Source organism: Rhincodon typus, chromosome 1 (assembly GCF_021869965.1).
Source record: "Rhincodon typus isolate 14 chromosome 1, sRhiTyp1.1, whole genome shotgun sequence".
Taxonomy (NCBI): Eukaryota; Metazoa; Chordata; class Chondrichthyes; order Orectolobiformes; family Rhincodontidae; genus Rhincodon; species Rhincodon typus.
Window position 1 is genome coordinate 177460375 of NC_063332.1, and position 16198 is coordinate 177476572.

The 16198-nt window shown below is 42.1% G+C and overlaps 1 protein-coding gene across 1 annotated transcript in view; it reads left to right on the top strand.

Annotated features, from left to right (window-relative positions):
- LOC109921791 (complexin-1) overlaps positions 1-16198 on the top strand; it is a 102609-nt gene that overhangs the window by 60034 nt on the left and 26377 nt on the right. The window contains exon 2 of the mRNA XM_048603276.1: positions 11831-12006. Coding sequence (XP_048459233.1) covers positions 11831-12006 — 176 coding nt within the window. The remainder of the gene's footprint in view (positions 1-11830; positions 12007-16198) is intronic.

A 16198-nucleotide genomic window follows, 5' to 3' on the forward strand; every position in this document is an offset into this window, starting at 1 on the left:
TGAGTTGCGGGAAATGCGAGAGACACGGTTGAGGGCCTTTTTGACCACTGTGGAGGGGAAGTTGCGGTCCTTGAAAATTGAGGACATCTGGGAGTGCCTCATCTCAGGAGCAGATGCGGCGGAGGTGAAGGAATTAGGAAGAGGGGATGGCAGTTTTGCAGGAAGGTGGGTGAGAGGAGGTGTATTCTAAGTAGCTGTGGGAGTCGGTAGGTTTGAAATAGATATTAGTTTCCAGGTGGTTGCCAGAGATAGAAACATTCCAAGTGAAACCTAGTTACATTTAGTTAGATACAAGTTGAACAGTTGATAGTGGAGAGGAATTCTCTTTCACCACGTTCAGTGATGGCTCAGTAGTTTTAGCAGAGGTTGGATATGACTATTGCATATAATATTTTATTGATTAGCCTGCTACGTCATTGGTAAAAGTGTGCGCTTCACAAACTACAGAGCATTGAAATAACAGACACGTATTCCATTACATCCCACTGATAACGAAAAATTATTTTCTCAGTGTTAGCTTTCACTCCACGTGGTTTTCATCAACATCTTTTGAAAAAGAATCCTGCAAGAATGCTATTTTACCTTTTATTGAGAAAAATGACTTAGGTTTGTTCTCTATGTATGACTATCATTTTCATATCGCTCCTTACTGTGAGATGATTGTTAAACTAACTGATTCACAGCATCTTACAGCATAGGAAAAGCCTATTTGTTAGGTAGCTGCTATGTACTGGATAGTTCTCAAAATTGTAAACTTTCTTGAGATCCTTCTGCAGTTTGATGAGCTATAAGGACGGTGTGATGTGACGATAATAAAAGGAAAGTGGCTTAAAAATGGTGAGCAATAGGTGCTTGATACAGATACAAAGTGGAAAATATAAAGAATGAAGAAAGGGAGTGATTGTAATATTGATGAGGGAAGACATTGTAGTGTTGGAAAGTGAAGATGCCTCGAGAAGACAAAATCTGTTTTGATAGAGTTGAGAAACATAAAGGGGACTATCTTCCTACTGGGAATACTGTATAGGCCTGTAAGTAGATAGATGGAGAGAAAGGAGAACAAATCTGTAGGTAATACTGGGGGACTTTTAATTACTGGAATTTGGATAATGATAAAAGGGAAAAGAGAGTGAGGAATTTCTGAAATATTCTGGAGAACTTTCTTGACCAGTATCTTTTTTTTCAACAATGTAGGGGGCATTGCTGGAACTGGTTCTGGGAAGTAAGATGGGCTTAAGTGGAGCAAATGTTTGTGGCAGAATACACAGTGATTATCAGTGGCATAAGGTTTAGGTTATGAGAAGTACAAGGAATAATTTAATGTAGAATTTTGAAATTGGAAGAGGTCTAACTTAATAAAATAAAAATAAAATGTGCACAAAGACTAATGAAAAAACTTGTAATGGAATAACGGTTGATCTTTAAAGAAGAGATGCTTCAAGTACAGGATAGGTACTGTCCAATAAGGTTCAAAGGTAAGGGAACCAAAACCAGGCTCCCTGAATGACACTGGAAATAGAAAATATATTGAAATAGAAAAAGAGGTGGTGTGATATACGTTAGGTGAATTCTTCAAGCAAGAACCAGGCCAAATATAAGACAAAAGAGTGGAAAGAAAAAGAATGTGAATAGAATGACAATCAATACAAAGGAAACTCAAGAATCTTCTACTAGCATCTAAATAGTAAGTTGATGGTAAGAGATCTTGTTCTATTGAAGTATACCCCTTTGTAATCTGTAAAAGATCGAAAAAGACTGTTGTATTTTAAAAAGGGCAAAAGAAAAACACCCTTATTGGCTAATGGTCTGAAAAACAAAAGATACAAGCTGATGAATATTCACAGTCCACTGGATTTCTTTCTGACGAAATCAAATCGCTGACAGACATAGACTGATCGACAATCTGTAAAAAAGTTTTAGTTTGGATGGAAATCAAGTTGGTTCCATGTTTTTGTAAAGTACTCATAGTTCAGCTTCGCATGGTTTACAAGGTAGTCAAAAAATTACTTCAACCAAGAAAGGAAGATGGAGAGAAATACTTGCAGCTTTATTGCAGCTTTGGAGGTTTTCTTCATTCCGATTCACTAAGATTGTGAAGCAGGAGCCAATTCCAGAAAGGGCTGTAAGGTAACCATCAGTATTAGAGTTCCAGAATCTCTTCTGATGCCAAGTTTTCCAGCAATTAAGGGCAATAACCCAGTTTTTAATCTCGCGAAAAGCTTGGCAGCTTTTCCAGAAATTGCTTGACTCACTGTAATTAGCAAGTAGATCACAGCCCGCATTAAACTGTTGATCTATGTACCAACAAACAACACGAGCCTCCTTCTCCCTTGGTTAGAAACTCTGTTTAATATCAAAAGTGTCTAAATAGTTCAATATTTTTCAGTTTTTCAAATAACTCAGGTACATATGTAGCCTCAATGTTAGGATAGGCAAACCTTTATTTCCCATTCCTAATTGACCTAGAGATAGTGGTGGTAAACCACGATGTTGAACCACTGCAGTCTGTGTAGATCACCTGCAGCATGTCCTGGGACTGAGGTGATTTTCCTTCTAATGACCGTGACCATCTTCCTTTGTACTAGATATCACTCCAACTCGTGAAGAGTTATCCTTCACATCCTTTCAACTGTAGTTTTGCTAGGGCCCCTTAGTGCCGGTCTAAAGCTGCCTTGATGCCAAAGGCAGTCACTCTTAACTTACCTACTAAATTCCCCTCTATTTGGACTCAGGTTGCAATAAGGTCCTGGTGGAACCTAAAATGAGGGGAATTATTTGGTGGGAGCAGGGTTAGATCCAGAGTCAGAAGAGGCTGTCTGTGAGTGGGAATGGGGTGTGGGCATATCAGTTCAAGATTTACCGAGGATTTGGAGCAGATTTTGAAGCATCTAATGTTTCCTGGATGACCTTTAGGCTGAGTCAGTTGGAACCCTCTGAAGATGTGAATTTAGGTGGGGATTTTTGTTGAGGCTTCCAGGTACCAAGTAATTGCTGATCAGAAATTTCAACATTCAAGGTGATTCCTGGGGTCACCTGCATTGGGACCAACGCAACTCCTGTCTACGCTGCTGCAACAAATAACTTCCTATGGGAAGATCTGCTCCATTGTCTCCAGTACTACTCACTGCATTTTAGGAATGATATGAGGGTCATTGAGAGGGTGAAGATGAGATTTACTGGAATGATTCAAGAGACATAGGATTTATGGTACCATTTTCAGTTCTGGGGTTTTCCTGTTTGGAGCAAAGCAGTTGAAGGGGGATTTGTTAGATATATAGACTGAAACTGCTGGAGAAACTCAGCAGATTTGTCAGCAACTGTGCAGACAGAAACAGAGTTTTAATTTTGAGTCCAATGTATCTTCTTCAGAACACAAAGCTCGTACAGCATGTGAACTCACAATGAGTGGGAGTGACTGGATTACTCCACAAAGAGCAACATGGACTTCATGAGCCTAAAAACCTGCTTCACGGACAGAAATGACTTGTGGCCTGAAAATAAAACCAATGCTATTCATGATGAGAAAGAAAACTGAAAATAAGAGTCTTAATAAACATTTAAGGCAAAGCTATCTCAAACTTATTGAATCAACACTATTTCAATCCAGAATTCACATATTGAAACAACAGCCAAAAATTGAATCATTGGGAAAACCAACCCATAGCAGATGTAGTTAAGATATTATCTGATATCCACTCATTCCAAATGTTTGACGATACTCAGCATCCAGAGATTTAGGAACAAATACAGTAATACATTACAATGCGAGTATCACAATGACACAGGCTCAGTACAGACTGAGGAAGTGCTGCACTGTGGGACGGTCAGTGCTGCACTGTCGGAGGGTCAATGCTGAGGGAGCGCCGCACTGTCGGAGGGTCAGTGCTGAGGGAGCGCTGCACTGACGGAGGGTCAGTGCTGAGGGAGTGCCGCACTGTCGGAGGGTCAGTGCTGAGGGAGCGCCGCACTGTTGGAGGGTCAGTGTTGAGGGAGCGCCACACTGTCGGAGGGTCAGTGCTGAGGGAGTGCGGCACTGTCGGAGGGTCAGTGTTGATGGAGCGCTGACCAATAGGAGGTTAGTGCTGAGGAAGTGCCATAGTCTTTACCCTATGTTCACACCAACCTTCAAGCCCTACACACCTTTCTAAGAAGTCTTTGCAGTTATTGGTGGTGATACAGTCACTCTGTTCCTAATGACACAGTCACTCTGTTCCTAATGACTCAGTCACTCTGTTCCTAATGACTCAGTCACTCTGTTCCTAATGATACAGTCACTCTGTTCCTAATGACACAGTCACTCTGTTCCTAATGATACAGTCACTCTGTTCCTAATGATAAGTAATGTCCTCAACCTAATTAAAACTCACAGTCACTCTGATGGTCTAAAATTCTCAGTTTTCTCTCTGCTTTCCTTTTCTAAATAAAGGGTTACATTAGTTATCTTCCAATCTGTAGGACCTGTTCCAGATTCTGTAGAATCTTGGAAGATGACCACCAATGCATCCATTGTTTATAGGGCCACTTCCTTAAGTACTCTGGGACATAGAATATCACGCCCTGGGAATTTGTCAGCCTTCAGTTCCACCAATTTCCCCAAAACCATTTCCCTGCTAATACTGATTTCCTTCAGTTCCTCCCTCTCACTAAACTCTGTTTTCTCCAACATTTCTGATATGTTACTTGTGTCCTCTTTTGTGAACCAGAACCAAAGAATGTATTTAGTTGGCCATTCATTTCTTTACTTCCCATTATAAATTCTCATTTCTGACTGCAAGGGACGTACATTCATTTTCAACTGTTTTCTCTTCACATACTATAGAAACTTTTAAAGTCAGCTTTTACATTCCCACAAGCTTACTCTCAATCTCTAGTTTCTCTTTCTTAATTAATGCCTTTGTTGTCCACTTGCTGGATTCTAAAGTGCTCCCATTCCTCGAGTCTTTTTTTTTGGCCAATTTGTATGCTTCATCCTTGGATCTAATACAATCTCTACTTTCATCTGTAAACCATGGTTTGGCCATCTTCCTTGTTTTACTTCTGTGCCAGACAGAAATGAACACTGTTGCAGTTCACCCATGCATTCTTTGAATGTTTGCTACTGTGTTTCCACCATCATAAGTAACATTCTCCAATCTATTATAGACACATGCTGTGGCTACAAGAACATCTGCCATTCATTGAGATCATAGCTGATCCAGTAACCTTCAATTCTACTTTTTTGCTTTTCCCTGTAACTCTTGATTTCCTTCCTGATTAAAAAGGTAAAGAATTCCAAGAGAAAAAATTCTTCCCCATCTCTCTATAAAGAGTGTATCTTACTTTGACATTATGCCCTCTGGTCCTAGACTCTCCCACAAGGGGAAACAATCTTTCTGCATCCAGCCTGTCAAGTTTATGGAGGTAATGTTAGAGCTTGTGCATAAACAACTGAATTCAAGGTCCATATTTGCAGTGTGGGATGCAAGGGGTCCAATGCACAAGAAGTCAGGGAATTCTGCAGCGAGTAACTCACTTCCTGACTGCAAGTTAGGAATTTGATGGGATACTCCCCACTTGCCTGGATGATTTAAGCTCCAACAACAGTCAAGAAGCTTTACACCATCCAGGACAAAGCCACTCACTTGATTAACACCACATCCACACCTTCCACCCACTGACACTCAGTAGCAGCAGTGTGTACTATCATGGGCCGAGTCCTGCGATGGCAGTAGAGCAAACAGGCCAAATCCCGCAGTGGCAGTGGAGCGAGCGGGTGTGTGTGTGGTCTGTGTGTGTACTTCTATGACTCATAGCAGAAGCAGTGATGCAAAGACTGGAAAGGACTGCCCTTCCGCAAATCCAACCTAAACTGTGGATACGCTACGTAGACAACACCTTTGTCATCGTTTAACGGACCAAATTAGAAGAGACACCCAAACTTATAAACAACACCCTCACCGGAATAAAATTCACCAGAGAGGAGGAGAAGAACAAACAGCTCCCATTCCTGGGCGTCATGGTACAGCTCAAGACAAATGGGAACTCCAAATGAAAGTACACTGAAAAACCACACACACGGACCAGGTACTGAACTTCAACAGTAACCATCCCAGTAAGTAGTGTGAACACTATTTAAAAGGGCAACAACACACTGCAGCAACACGGAACTACGCCAAGAGGAAGAAGAATACCTCTTCCAGGTTTTCAAGGATAATGGATATCCAAAGAATTGGGTCAGAAGATGCCTAAACGAACAGCATCAGAAAGAGACTACACTCCCCGACACACTCATCACACGACCCTATATCAGAAACACGTCGGAACTCACCACAAGAGTCCTATGATCGCTGGGGTATCAGAGTGGCACACAAGCCCACATCAACCCTACGTCAACTGCTCAGCCAAACTAAAGACCCACTCCCCGCCATGGACAGGACCAATGCCATCTACAAGATCCCCTGCAGAGACTGCGAGAAACACTACATCAGACAAACAGGAAGGAAACTAACAACAAGAATACATGAACACCAACTGTCTACAAAAAGACACGACCAATACTCACTCATCTCAATCCACATGGACCAGGAGAACCATCACTTCGACTGGGACAACACCGAGGTCCTGGGACAGGCTAGGCAGAGACAGGCACGAGAATTCCTGGAAGCATGGCACTCCACGAAGCATGCTATTAATAAACACATTGAACTCGACCCCATATACATTCCACTACGAAGGAAAACCGGAAATGAGGCAATCCATCTCAACGGACCCCATAGTTTAAAAACCAGGCAGGAAAACACATCGACGCTTCATCGGAGGCTGCACTGAGGATGTTACCAAGCATGGTAACAAAACGTCTGCGAAACAAGAAACCAGCTCGGCAAGCCAATCAACTTCAACAACCTCAACAGAATGAGAAGTAATCTCATTGAAACAAATCAAACTCTTAAGGGGCTTGACAGGGTAAATGCTGAGAGGATGTTCCCCCTCATCGGAGAGTCCAGAAACAGAGGGCCTAGTTTCAGAATAAAGGAGCCCTAGTTTGACACTGAGATGAGATGAGGAGGAATTTCTTCTCTCTAAAGGTGGTGAGTCTTTGGAAATACTTGGCACAGAAAGATGTGGGGCAGAGTCCTTGTGTATATTTAAGGTTTGATCACTGGATAATCAAGGGTTGTGGAGAAAGGGCAGGAAAGTGGATGTGAAGAATGTTGGATCAGCCATGATTCTATTGATTAGTGGTGCAGGCTCAAGGGGCCGAATGGCCTAATGTTCCTATGGTCTTATATTGCTGGAGCAGATAGGACTTGAACCTCGGCCTTCTGGCCCAGGGGTAGGGATACTGCCATTACCCCACAAGAGCCCAAGTTCTGTAATTAATATTATATTTTCAAATCAACCTGTGTAAAGATGTTATTACACACCTGTGGATCTGATGGGATTTGAACCCAGGTCTCCTAACTCGGTGAAAGGGACTCTACCACTGTGCCACAACAGCACCTAAGTTAAGTGATCTATACACGCTGGATCTATTGTTCACAGCTTGATATTATTTACTTGAAGGTACAAACCACTGTCAACAAGTTCTTCAGCTATTGTCTCAGGCTGTTTACTTTGTGGATGTTTCTTCCAAATATAAAATGAGTGAAGAATCCATGCTCTGGTGGTCTTGTTTCAAAGGCACTTTATTTTTAATATTACTTGGAGGATTTAAGTTTTGAAGGATGGTGTGCATGTGTGTATGTGTTTACATGTATGGTCTGGGGATATTTTGAGAGATAAGCATTTATATTTCTCTATTACTAATGGTATGTTCATCAAGTGTCACACTTTTTTATTGAACACATTTTATTTTGATTATAATAAATACAATAATGGGTTTTAACGACCTCAGTGATTAGATCCTTCTGTATAAAACTATTTGAGATAAGGTAATTAGTTAGCCACCTTGGTAACTGGAAAAAGTATTTTATCCTGTGAACTACTGAGTAGTGAGAGTAACAGTGCATTCCTCAACCCTTGGTTATAACAATATAGAATAAACAAATTTCAGCAGATGATATCTCACAACTACCTTATCCAGCTCTTGCTTTTATCATTACCTTAAAATATAATTCTATCCATTAACTCCATCTACACTTCGCACTGAATTGGGAAACTAACATAATCAAAGACTCCTCCTGCCCTGGTTATACTCTCTTCCACCCTCTTCTGTCAAGCAGAAGATATAAAAGTTTAAATATACATATGAACAGGTTTAAGAACAGCTTCTTCCCCACTGTTATCAGAGTTTTGAACAGACCTGTCAAATGTTCATTTTGATCTCTGTCTGCACCTTTTCTATGGCTGTAACACTGTATTCTGTACTCTGTTCTGCTACCCTGATGCACTTTGTATGGTACAATCTGCCTGTATTGCATGCAAAACAATACTTTTCACTGTATCTCAGTACGTGTGACCACAATATATCAATCAAATATTTCAGAAGGAGAAGTATGGGATAACATTGGGGAAGGAAACAAGTTACAGGAGAGAAAATCAAGTGCTGTGGTATTTTTGGTAATTCAAACTAAAATGATTCTGTTAGTTTTTTCTCTTTTTTGATGACACTAGGCTGTGAGACGAAAAGTGCACATTTACTGACCAATTAAGCTGATGAGCAAACAGTTTCGAGTGAAAGTATATACAGTGAAGGATGATCATCAATTAAAATGCAAAAAGATTTCTTTGGGATACTAAACATTCACCAAATGTTTGACGTCAAGGTAGATGTCTCTCAACAGACTTGTCAGGCACTAGGAAGTGTGTCAAGGACAAAAGTTAATTTGCTGCACTCAATTCTAACTTAAGATAAGGTTGGTTACCTGCCTGCTCTTTCTCCTGAGTTAGAGGCTGCAAATTCAATCTTCAGTCCAATCCTTTAAACTCCTGCTACCATAATGCTACGGCAAGTGAGTGCGTCTTCATATGCATCTGGGGCAGAAAGCCAAATAACCACATTCGAGCCTGTATCACGCCATACCTATTTTTGATTGGTCACCCTCTCATAGAGTTACTGAGTCAAACAGCACAGAAACAGACCCTTTGGTCCAACTCGTCATTGCTGACCAGGCATCCCAGTCTGATATTGTCCCATTTGCCAGCATTTGGCCCGTATCCCTCTAAATCCTTCTTATTCATATATCCATCCAGATGCCTTCTAAATGTTGTTATTGTACCCATCTCTAGCACCTCCTCTGGCAGCTAATTCCATATATACACCACCCTCTGCATGAAAACGTTACCCTCAGGTCATTTTTAAATTGTTCTCCTCTCACCTTAAACCTGGCCCTCTAGTTTTGGACTCCCCCACCCCAGGGAAAAGACCTTGGCTATTCACCCTGTCCATGTCTCTCATGATTTTATAAACCTCTATAACGTCACCCTCAAATGCCATAGAATGTAACCAATTGCAGAGCGTCTAGTAAGAGAATACAGCGAATCCATGGATGCAATTGTCATAAAAAGAGAATGCCGGAGAAACAGAGGCCTGGCAGTGGAGAGAGAAACAGTTAATGTTTTAGATCCAATAATGACTCATCTTTGGATTTGAAATTTGTAAACTGGCTGAGATTTTGAATTTGGAAAATGCCCATTAATTTCAGTGCAGGAATGGGAAGTGAAATTCCACTTTACTGAATAATTTTAAAATCCCAATTCATATTCTACTTCTGGTGTCACATATTGTTGCCATTATTTTACATAGAAGTTTCATTTCTGAAGCAGCCAATTCTGCACATGTCCTTGCTGTGCTCCACCTAGTGGGTGGCATTAGCCTTAAACACAGTCTTCAGAAAATGGAGGTAACAAGGTGTAGAGCTGGATGAACACAGCAGGCCAAGCAGCATCAGAGGAGCAGGAAGGCTGACGTTTCAGGTCTGGACCCTTCTTCAGAAAAAAAAATTCTCTTCAGAAAATGGAATTATGGTGGGGGAGGGGTGGGGAGGAGGTGTCCCTTCTCTACAATGTCCTACTTACAAATGCGGTCCCACACAGGGATGTAATTTTAAAGACCCAACCTATGAACATTTCCTGTACTTACAAGCAGCTGTTTTATATTGTCCTACATTGTGTTCAACTTGAATACAAATCAACTTGCAAATGGACTCCAGAATTGCAACTCAGGGATTGCCTGTACATGCATATAGATCCTTTCAACCAGCAAACATCCCAAAGTGCATTACAGTCAGTTATGGTATTTTTGAAATGACCCTTAATTAATCCTGCAAAAATGTTTTGGCCTCAATCATTTTTTGTGGAAGAGTTCTTGAACAATCATCCTTCAGCAGTGAGGGAGATGATTGGTTAATATTCTTGTTAGTTTTGTTTATTGTTGGAATGTGAGCATCACTAGCAAAGCTAGTATTTATTGCCCATCCCAAATCACCCCAGGGGAAAGTAGCTGGTGACCCACTTTCTAAACTGCTGCAATCCAATTGGTTAGATACACCCACAGTGGCGTCCAGGAGGTAATTCCACAATTTTGACCCAGCAGCATGGAAACTGCGTCACTGTTCCAGGTCAGGATGGTGTGTGATTAAAGAGAATTTCCAAGGTAATGAATCTGCTGCCCTTGTCGTTCTGAGTGGTAGTGCTCAGTGTTTAGAAGGTGGTGTTGAAGAATTGTTGTGAGCTACTGCATTCTGTAAACAGTACACACTGCAGCCATTACGCACCAGCAGTAGATTAAGAGAGAGGATTAAAAAAGGCCTCTCAGCCCCTCAAACCTGCCATGCCATGCAATACGATCATGGCGGATCCTCTATCTCAATAGCATATTCCCATTTTCTCCCCATACCCCTTGATGCCTTGAAAATCTAGAATGGTATCTGTCTCTTTCTTGAATATACTCAGTGGTCTCTCCAGCCTTCTGTGATGAGGATTCCACATGTTCACCACCCTTTCAAGCCAGAAACTATTACTCATCTGAGTCCCAAATGGTCTACTCTGTATCCTGAGACTGGGCCCCCAGGGTGTAGACTCCTCAGCCGGGGAAAACATCCTCCCTGCATCTAGTCTGTCCAGCCCTGTTAGAATTTTATACGTTTAATCAGATCCCCTTCCATCCTTCTAAACTCTAGTGAATACAGGCCGAGTTGAATCAAGCTCGCTTCATAGGACAGTCCTGCCATTGCGGGTATTAGCCCAGTCAAGTTCTATTGTACTTCCTCTTGGCAATTCTATCTTTTCACAGGTTGAGAGACTGATACTGCATACATTACCTCAGATGTGAGTTCACCATGGCCCTGTATCACTGCTTTAACATTAAACAGGGTGTGGTGCAATATTGGTGAATAAAACCTTTTTGGCTTTATCAATATGCTCAGTCAATAATTGTGGAATTTCCTTTGGATTTCTTCAGAGACTAGTAGGGCCTGACCTTAATTCTGTTCAAATAGATGTGTTTTCAGCAAATTAAAATCACACCCCATGTTTTCTAAATAGACAGAACTATTGTGTGGCCCAACTGAAAGCTCTAGTTAGGATCTACAATGCTGGTACAAACCAATTGGTCCACTAGACTAATGGGATAAATTGTGATAATCTGAGCATTACTGACCAGAGTTTAGTCCACACCAGAAATAGTACCCAGCATGAATCCATCTACAGAACACTGCAGGTAATGCTGTATTTGAAATGAACAGCATGAAAGGAAGCTGGGTTCCACAAGAGCTGTTTCTCCATTCTGTGCTTTGTCCTAGAAATGTTTAACTCCCATAATGTAAATGTATCCTGTGTAAAGTATTAGAGGATAACGTTTTCTGGTGAATAATCTCCTAACTCTGTTCATTACATCATACCACAAATTTAGGAGCCACCAAAGACATGGGAAAAATGTTGGGTGGTGATGAAGAGAAGGATCCAGATGCTGAGAAAAAGGAAGAAGAAAGATTAGAAGCTATTCGACAAGCAGAGGAAGAACGTGCAGGAAAATACGCAAAAATGGAGGCTGAACGGGAAGTAATGCGACAAGGAATCCGTGATAAGGTGAGAAGTCGGTTTCCTGGTGGAAAAAGTATCAATGACCACTTACATAACTACATGAAACTGTGTTGACTATTTGATTTAGTGACAGAGTAGGTAAATTGCTGATAACTGTTGAATTTATATTCAGGCTAACCCTCAAATTGTGGTTCTTATGGTACAGCAGTAGTGCACCTACCTCTGTTCCAGGAGGACTGGGACCAAGTCCCTTCTGCTCCAGAGATTTGTCATAACACATCTGGATACAATGTCTGTAGAAACACATTAGTAGTGCCTTGATATTGGTTAAGCTGCTGGAGGTGTGATAATCAAGACTCATCTTTTTTACAGTCTCACACTCTAAAAATAGAGATTTTTTTAAAAAGTTACTCATCAATCCCCTGTGATCTATAACAATTCAGAAAATGTGGCACTCTGTAAGTTTATTCACTTTGTTTTGCCTTGCATGTTACTTTCTGTCCTTTCACCTTGTTGTTGATTTACTCAATATATCAACTGTCATGTTGATATTGAATACACAGAAGTGTTTATGTGTGGATGTGCTGCCAATCAAGCGGCTGCTTTGTCCTGGATGGTGTCAAGCTTCTTGAGTGTTGTTGGGGCTACACCCATCCAGGCAAGTGGGGAGTATTCCATCACACTCCTGATTTGTGCCTTGTAGATGATGGACAGGGTTTCGGGAGGACAGTTACTCACTTCAGAATTCCGAGCCTCTGACCTGCTGTTGTAGCCTTTGTATTTATATGGCTAGTCCAGTTCAGTTTCTGGTCAATGATAACTCCCAAAATGTTGATAGTAGGGATACAATGATAATAATGCCATTGAATGCCAAGGGGCAATGGTTAGAATCTGGGATGGTCGTTGACTGGCATTTATGTGGCATGAATGTTACTTGCTATGTGTCAGCCTAATGTTGGATAATGCCCAGGTCTTGTCCCATTTGAACATGGACTGCTTCAGTGTCTGAGGAATTGCAAATGGTGCTGAACATTGTGCAAGCATCAACGAATATTTCCACTTCTGACCTTATGATGGGGGGAAGGTCATTGATGAAGCAGCTGAAGATGGCTGGGCCTAGAACACTACCCTGAGGAACTCCTGCAGAGATGCCCTGGAACTAAGATAACTGACCTCCACTGACCACAACAATCCTTCTTTGTGCCAGGTATGACTCCAACCAGCAGAGAGTTTACCCCCAATCTCCATTCACTCCAGTTTTGATAGGGCTCCTTCATGCCACACTCAGTCAAATGTGGCCTAGATGTCAAGGGCTATCACTCTCACTGGAATTCAGCTCTTTTGTCCATATTTGAACCAAGGCTGTAATGGGGTCAGGAGCTGAGTGGCCCTGGCAGAACCCAAACTGGACATCACTGAGCGGGTTATTGCCGAGCAGGTGCTCGATAGCACTATTGATGACGCTTGCCCTTGCTTTACTGATGATCGAGAGTAGACTCACGGGGCGGTAATTAGCTGTATTGGATTTCTCCTGCTTTTTATGTACAGGACATACCTGGGCAATTTCCCACATTGTTGACTAGATGCCAGTGTTGTAACTATACTGGAAGAGCTTGGCTAGGGGAGCGGCAAGTTCTGGAGCACAAGTCTTCAGTATTACAACTGGAATATTTCTAGTGCCCTTTGAAGTTTACACCACTGTGTAGTTTTCTTGAAAACACATTCCTCGATATCCTTCCCATGCACTGGAGTATTGTATACACCATGTATGTCACACAGTGAGAACTGGGATTACACCTCAAATACCTTACTTCTCGCCAAATCAATTCTGTCCTTGAAACTTCTAAAACATCCTCTTTCTCATTTACCAAAAACTTCAATCCTCCTACTTTATTTCCTTTACTATCTTTTATGAACACTTTGTAACCAGGAATATTTCTTACTCAGATCTGCCCTTCCTTAAGCCTGGTCTCCATTATTGCCACATCATTATAAGCCTAAAAGGCAACTTGTGCTTATAACTGCCTAATCTTATTCATTATTCACTATGCATTCACATATGTACATACAATGTAACTCTGAATTCAAATTTGTTACCTTCTCCCTATTCTCTATATTTATGTTGTCTGCCTGTCTCGGCATTTTGTCACTGTAGGCTTACTTTCTGATGTTCTTTCCTAGTTCTTAAATCCCTGCTGAGTTACTCCCCAACTGCTGAAGCGAAATCCTCTGCAAGGAACTCTGATCCAGTTCTGTTGAGAGGTAACCCATGCAGTGTGTACAGGTGCCATAGAAACACAGAAACTAGAAGCAGGAGTAGGCCATTCAGCCCTTGAGCCTGATCTGCCATTCAATTTGATCATCTATCACAGCACTGTGTTTCTGCTTTCTCTCCATACCCTTTGATCCCTTTAGCCCTAAGAACTAAATGCAAGTCCTTCTAAGTCCAATGTTTTGGCCTCAATCATTTTCTGTGGCAGAGAATTCCATAGGCATATCACTTTCTAATAGCACGGTGGCTCAGTGGTTAGCACTGCTGCCTCACAGCACCAGGGACCTGGCCATGGTAAATTGCACATAGTGTCCGGGAATCCGCAGATTAGTCCTGGGAAATGCGGGGTTACAGGGATAGGGGATTCTGGGTGAGATTCTCTTTGGAGATTTGGTGTGGACCTATTGGGCTGAATGGTTTGTTTCCAGACTGTAGGGATTCTATGAAAGATGTTTTAGAATGGACCACTAATGCTAACGATGCTCATTTCCTATAAGCAAATGTAAAACACACCAACTTATTCCAGCTGTTCTTCTTCCAGCAATATTTTCATAGAATCCCTACAGTGTAGAAGCAGGCCATTCAGCCCATCCAGTCCACACCAGTCTTCCAAAGAGCATCCCACCCATACCCACCCCCTTTCCCTATCCCTGTATCCCTGCATTTCCCATGGCCAATCCACCCAGCCTGCAGAACCCTGAACACTATTGGCAATTTAGCATGGCCAATCCACCCTAACCTGCACATCTTTGGGCTGTGGGAGGAAACCGGAGCACCCAGAGGAAACCCACGCAGACACGGGGAGAATGTGCAAACTCCACACAGTTGCCCGAGGCTAGAATTGACCCCGGGTCCCTGGTGCTGTGAGGCAGCAGTGCTAACCACTGAGCCCCTATGCTGCCCACATTTTCATTTTGAAGATGCTAATTCCTGTTTTCAAATTCATGTATAAACTTGTTAATCCACATCTCTAGGTTTCTACAGATCCACAATCCTCCAGATATCTGCAGTCCTGTAATTCATGCCTTTGTACTATTTGATTATTTTCACCATTGGTGGCCTTCCCTTCAATGTCTGGTCCCCATGCTCTGATTCCCTTCAGTATCCAGTCCCCATGCTCTGATTCCCTTCAGTATCCAGTCCCCATGCTCTGATTCCCTTCAGTATCCAGTCCCCATGCTCTGAAATACCTCCATAAATCTGACTAATTCTCTCACCTCCTTTAAGACACACTTTAAGATTTAGATTTAGATTTAGATTTAGATTTTATTATCACGTGTACTCAAGTACAGAAGTACAGGATTACAGTGCAAATTGTATAATGTCACCACACAAGGCGCCATCTTAGGTACAAAGGTACTGAGGTACAAAGTAGTAAAAGAAAGAAATTCTAAAAAGTTGTGTTACCTTCATAGAATAAGTAGAAAAAATAAAATACAGGTAATACTTAACATTACATTAACATTAAAACTTAACTTAACACCTTCTTACTATAAAGTAGAAAGATAAAGGAGTAAAGCTAAAAGTTCAACAGTCTTTGAGTCCTCTACTTAGCTTGCTGTCTGGGAGACCTCAGCTGCCTGTTCTTGCCACCACCGCCGATAACCGGGGACCTCCCTCACTCTTCCTGCACTGGGCCGTGATGCCATCACTGCTGCTGAAGCTGCCGCCTTTCCGATCTCATCCTGCTGCCTCCAGGACATGCCCAGGCAGGACTCACTTGCACGCTGAGATATCACTATACCGGGCCTAGAGTCCGGACTGAAATACTGCCACGCTAGGCCAAGAGACCACCATGGGCTGCCGAGAGACTGTCACGCCGGCCTGAGAGACTGCACACCAAGCCAAGAGACTGCAATGGGCCATCAAGAGACCAGGCCGAGAGACCGCCACAGCTTCTGAGAGACCAGACCGAGAGACTGCCACGCTGGGCGGGGAGACCAGGCCGAGACACTGCCACGCTGG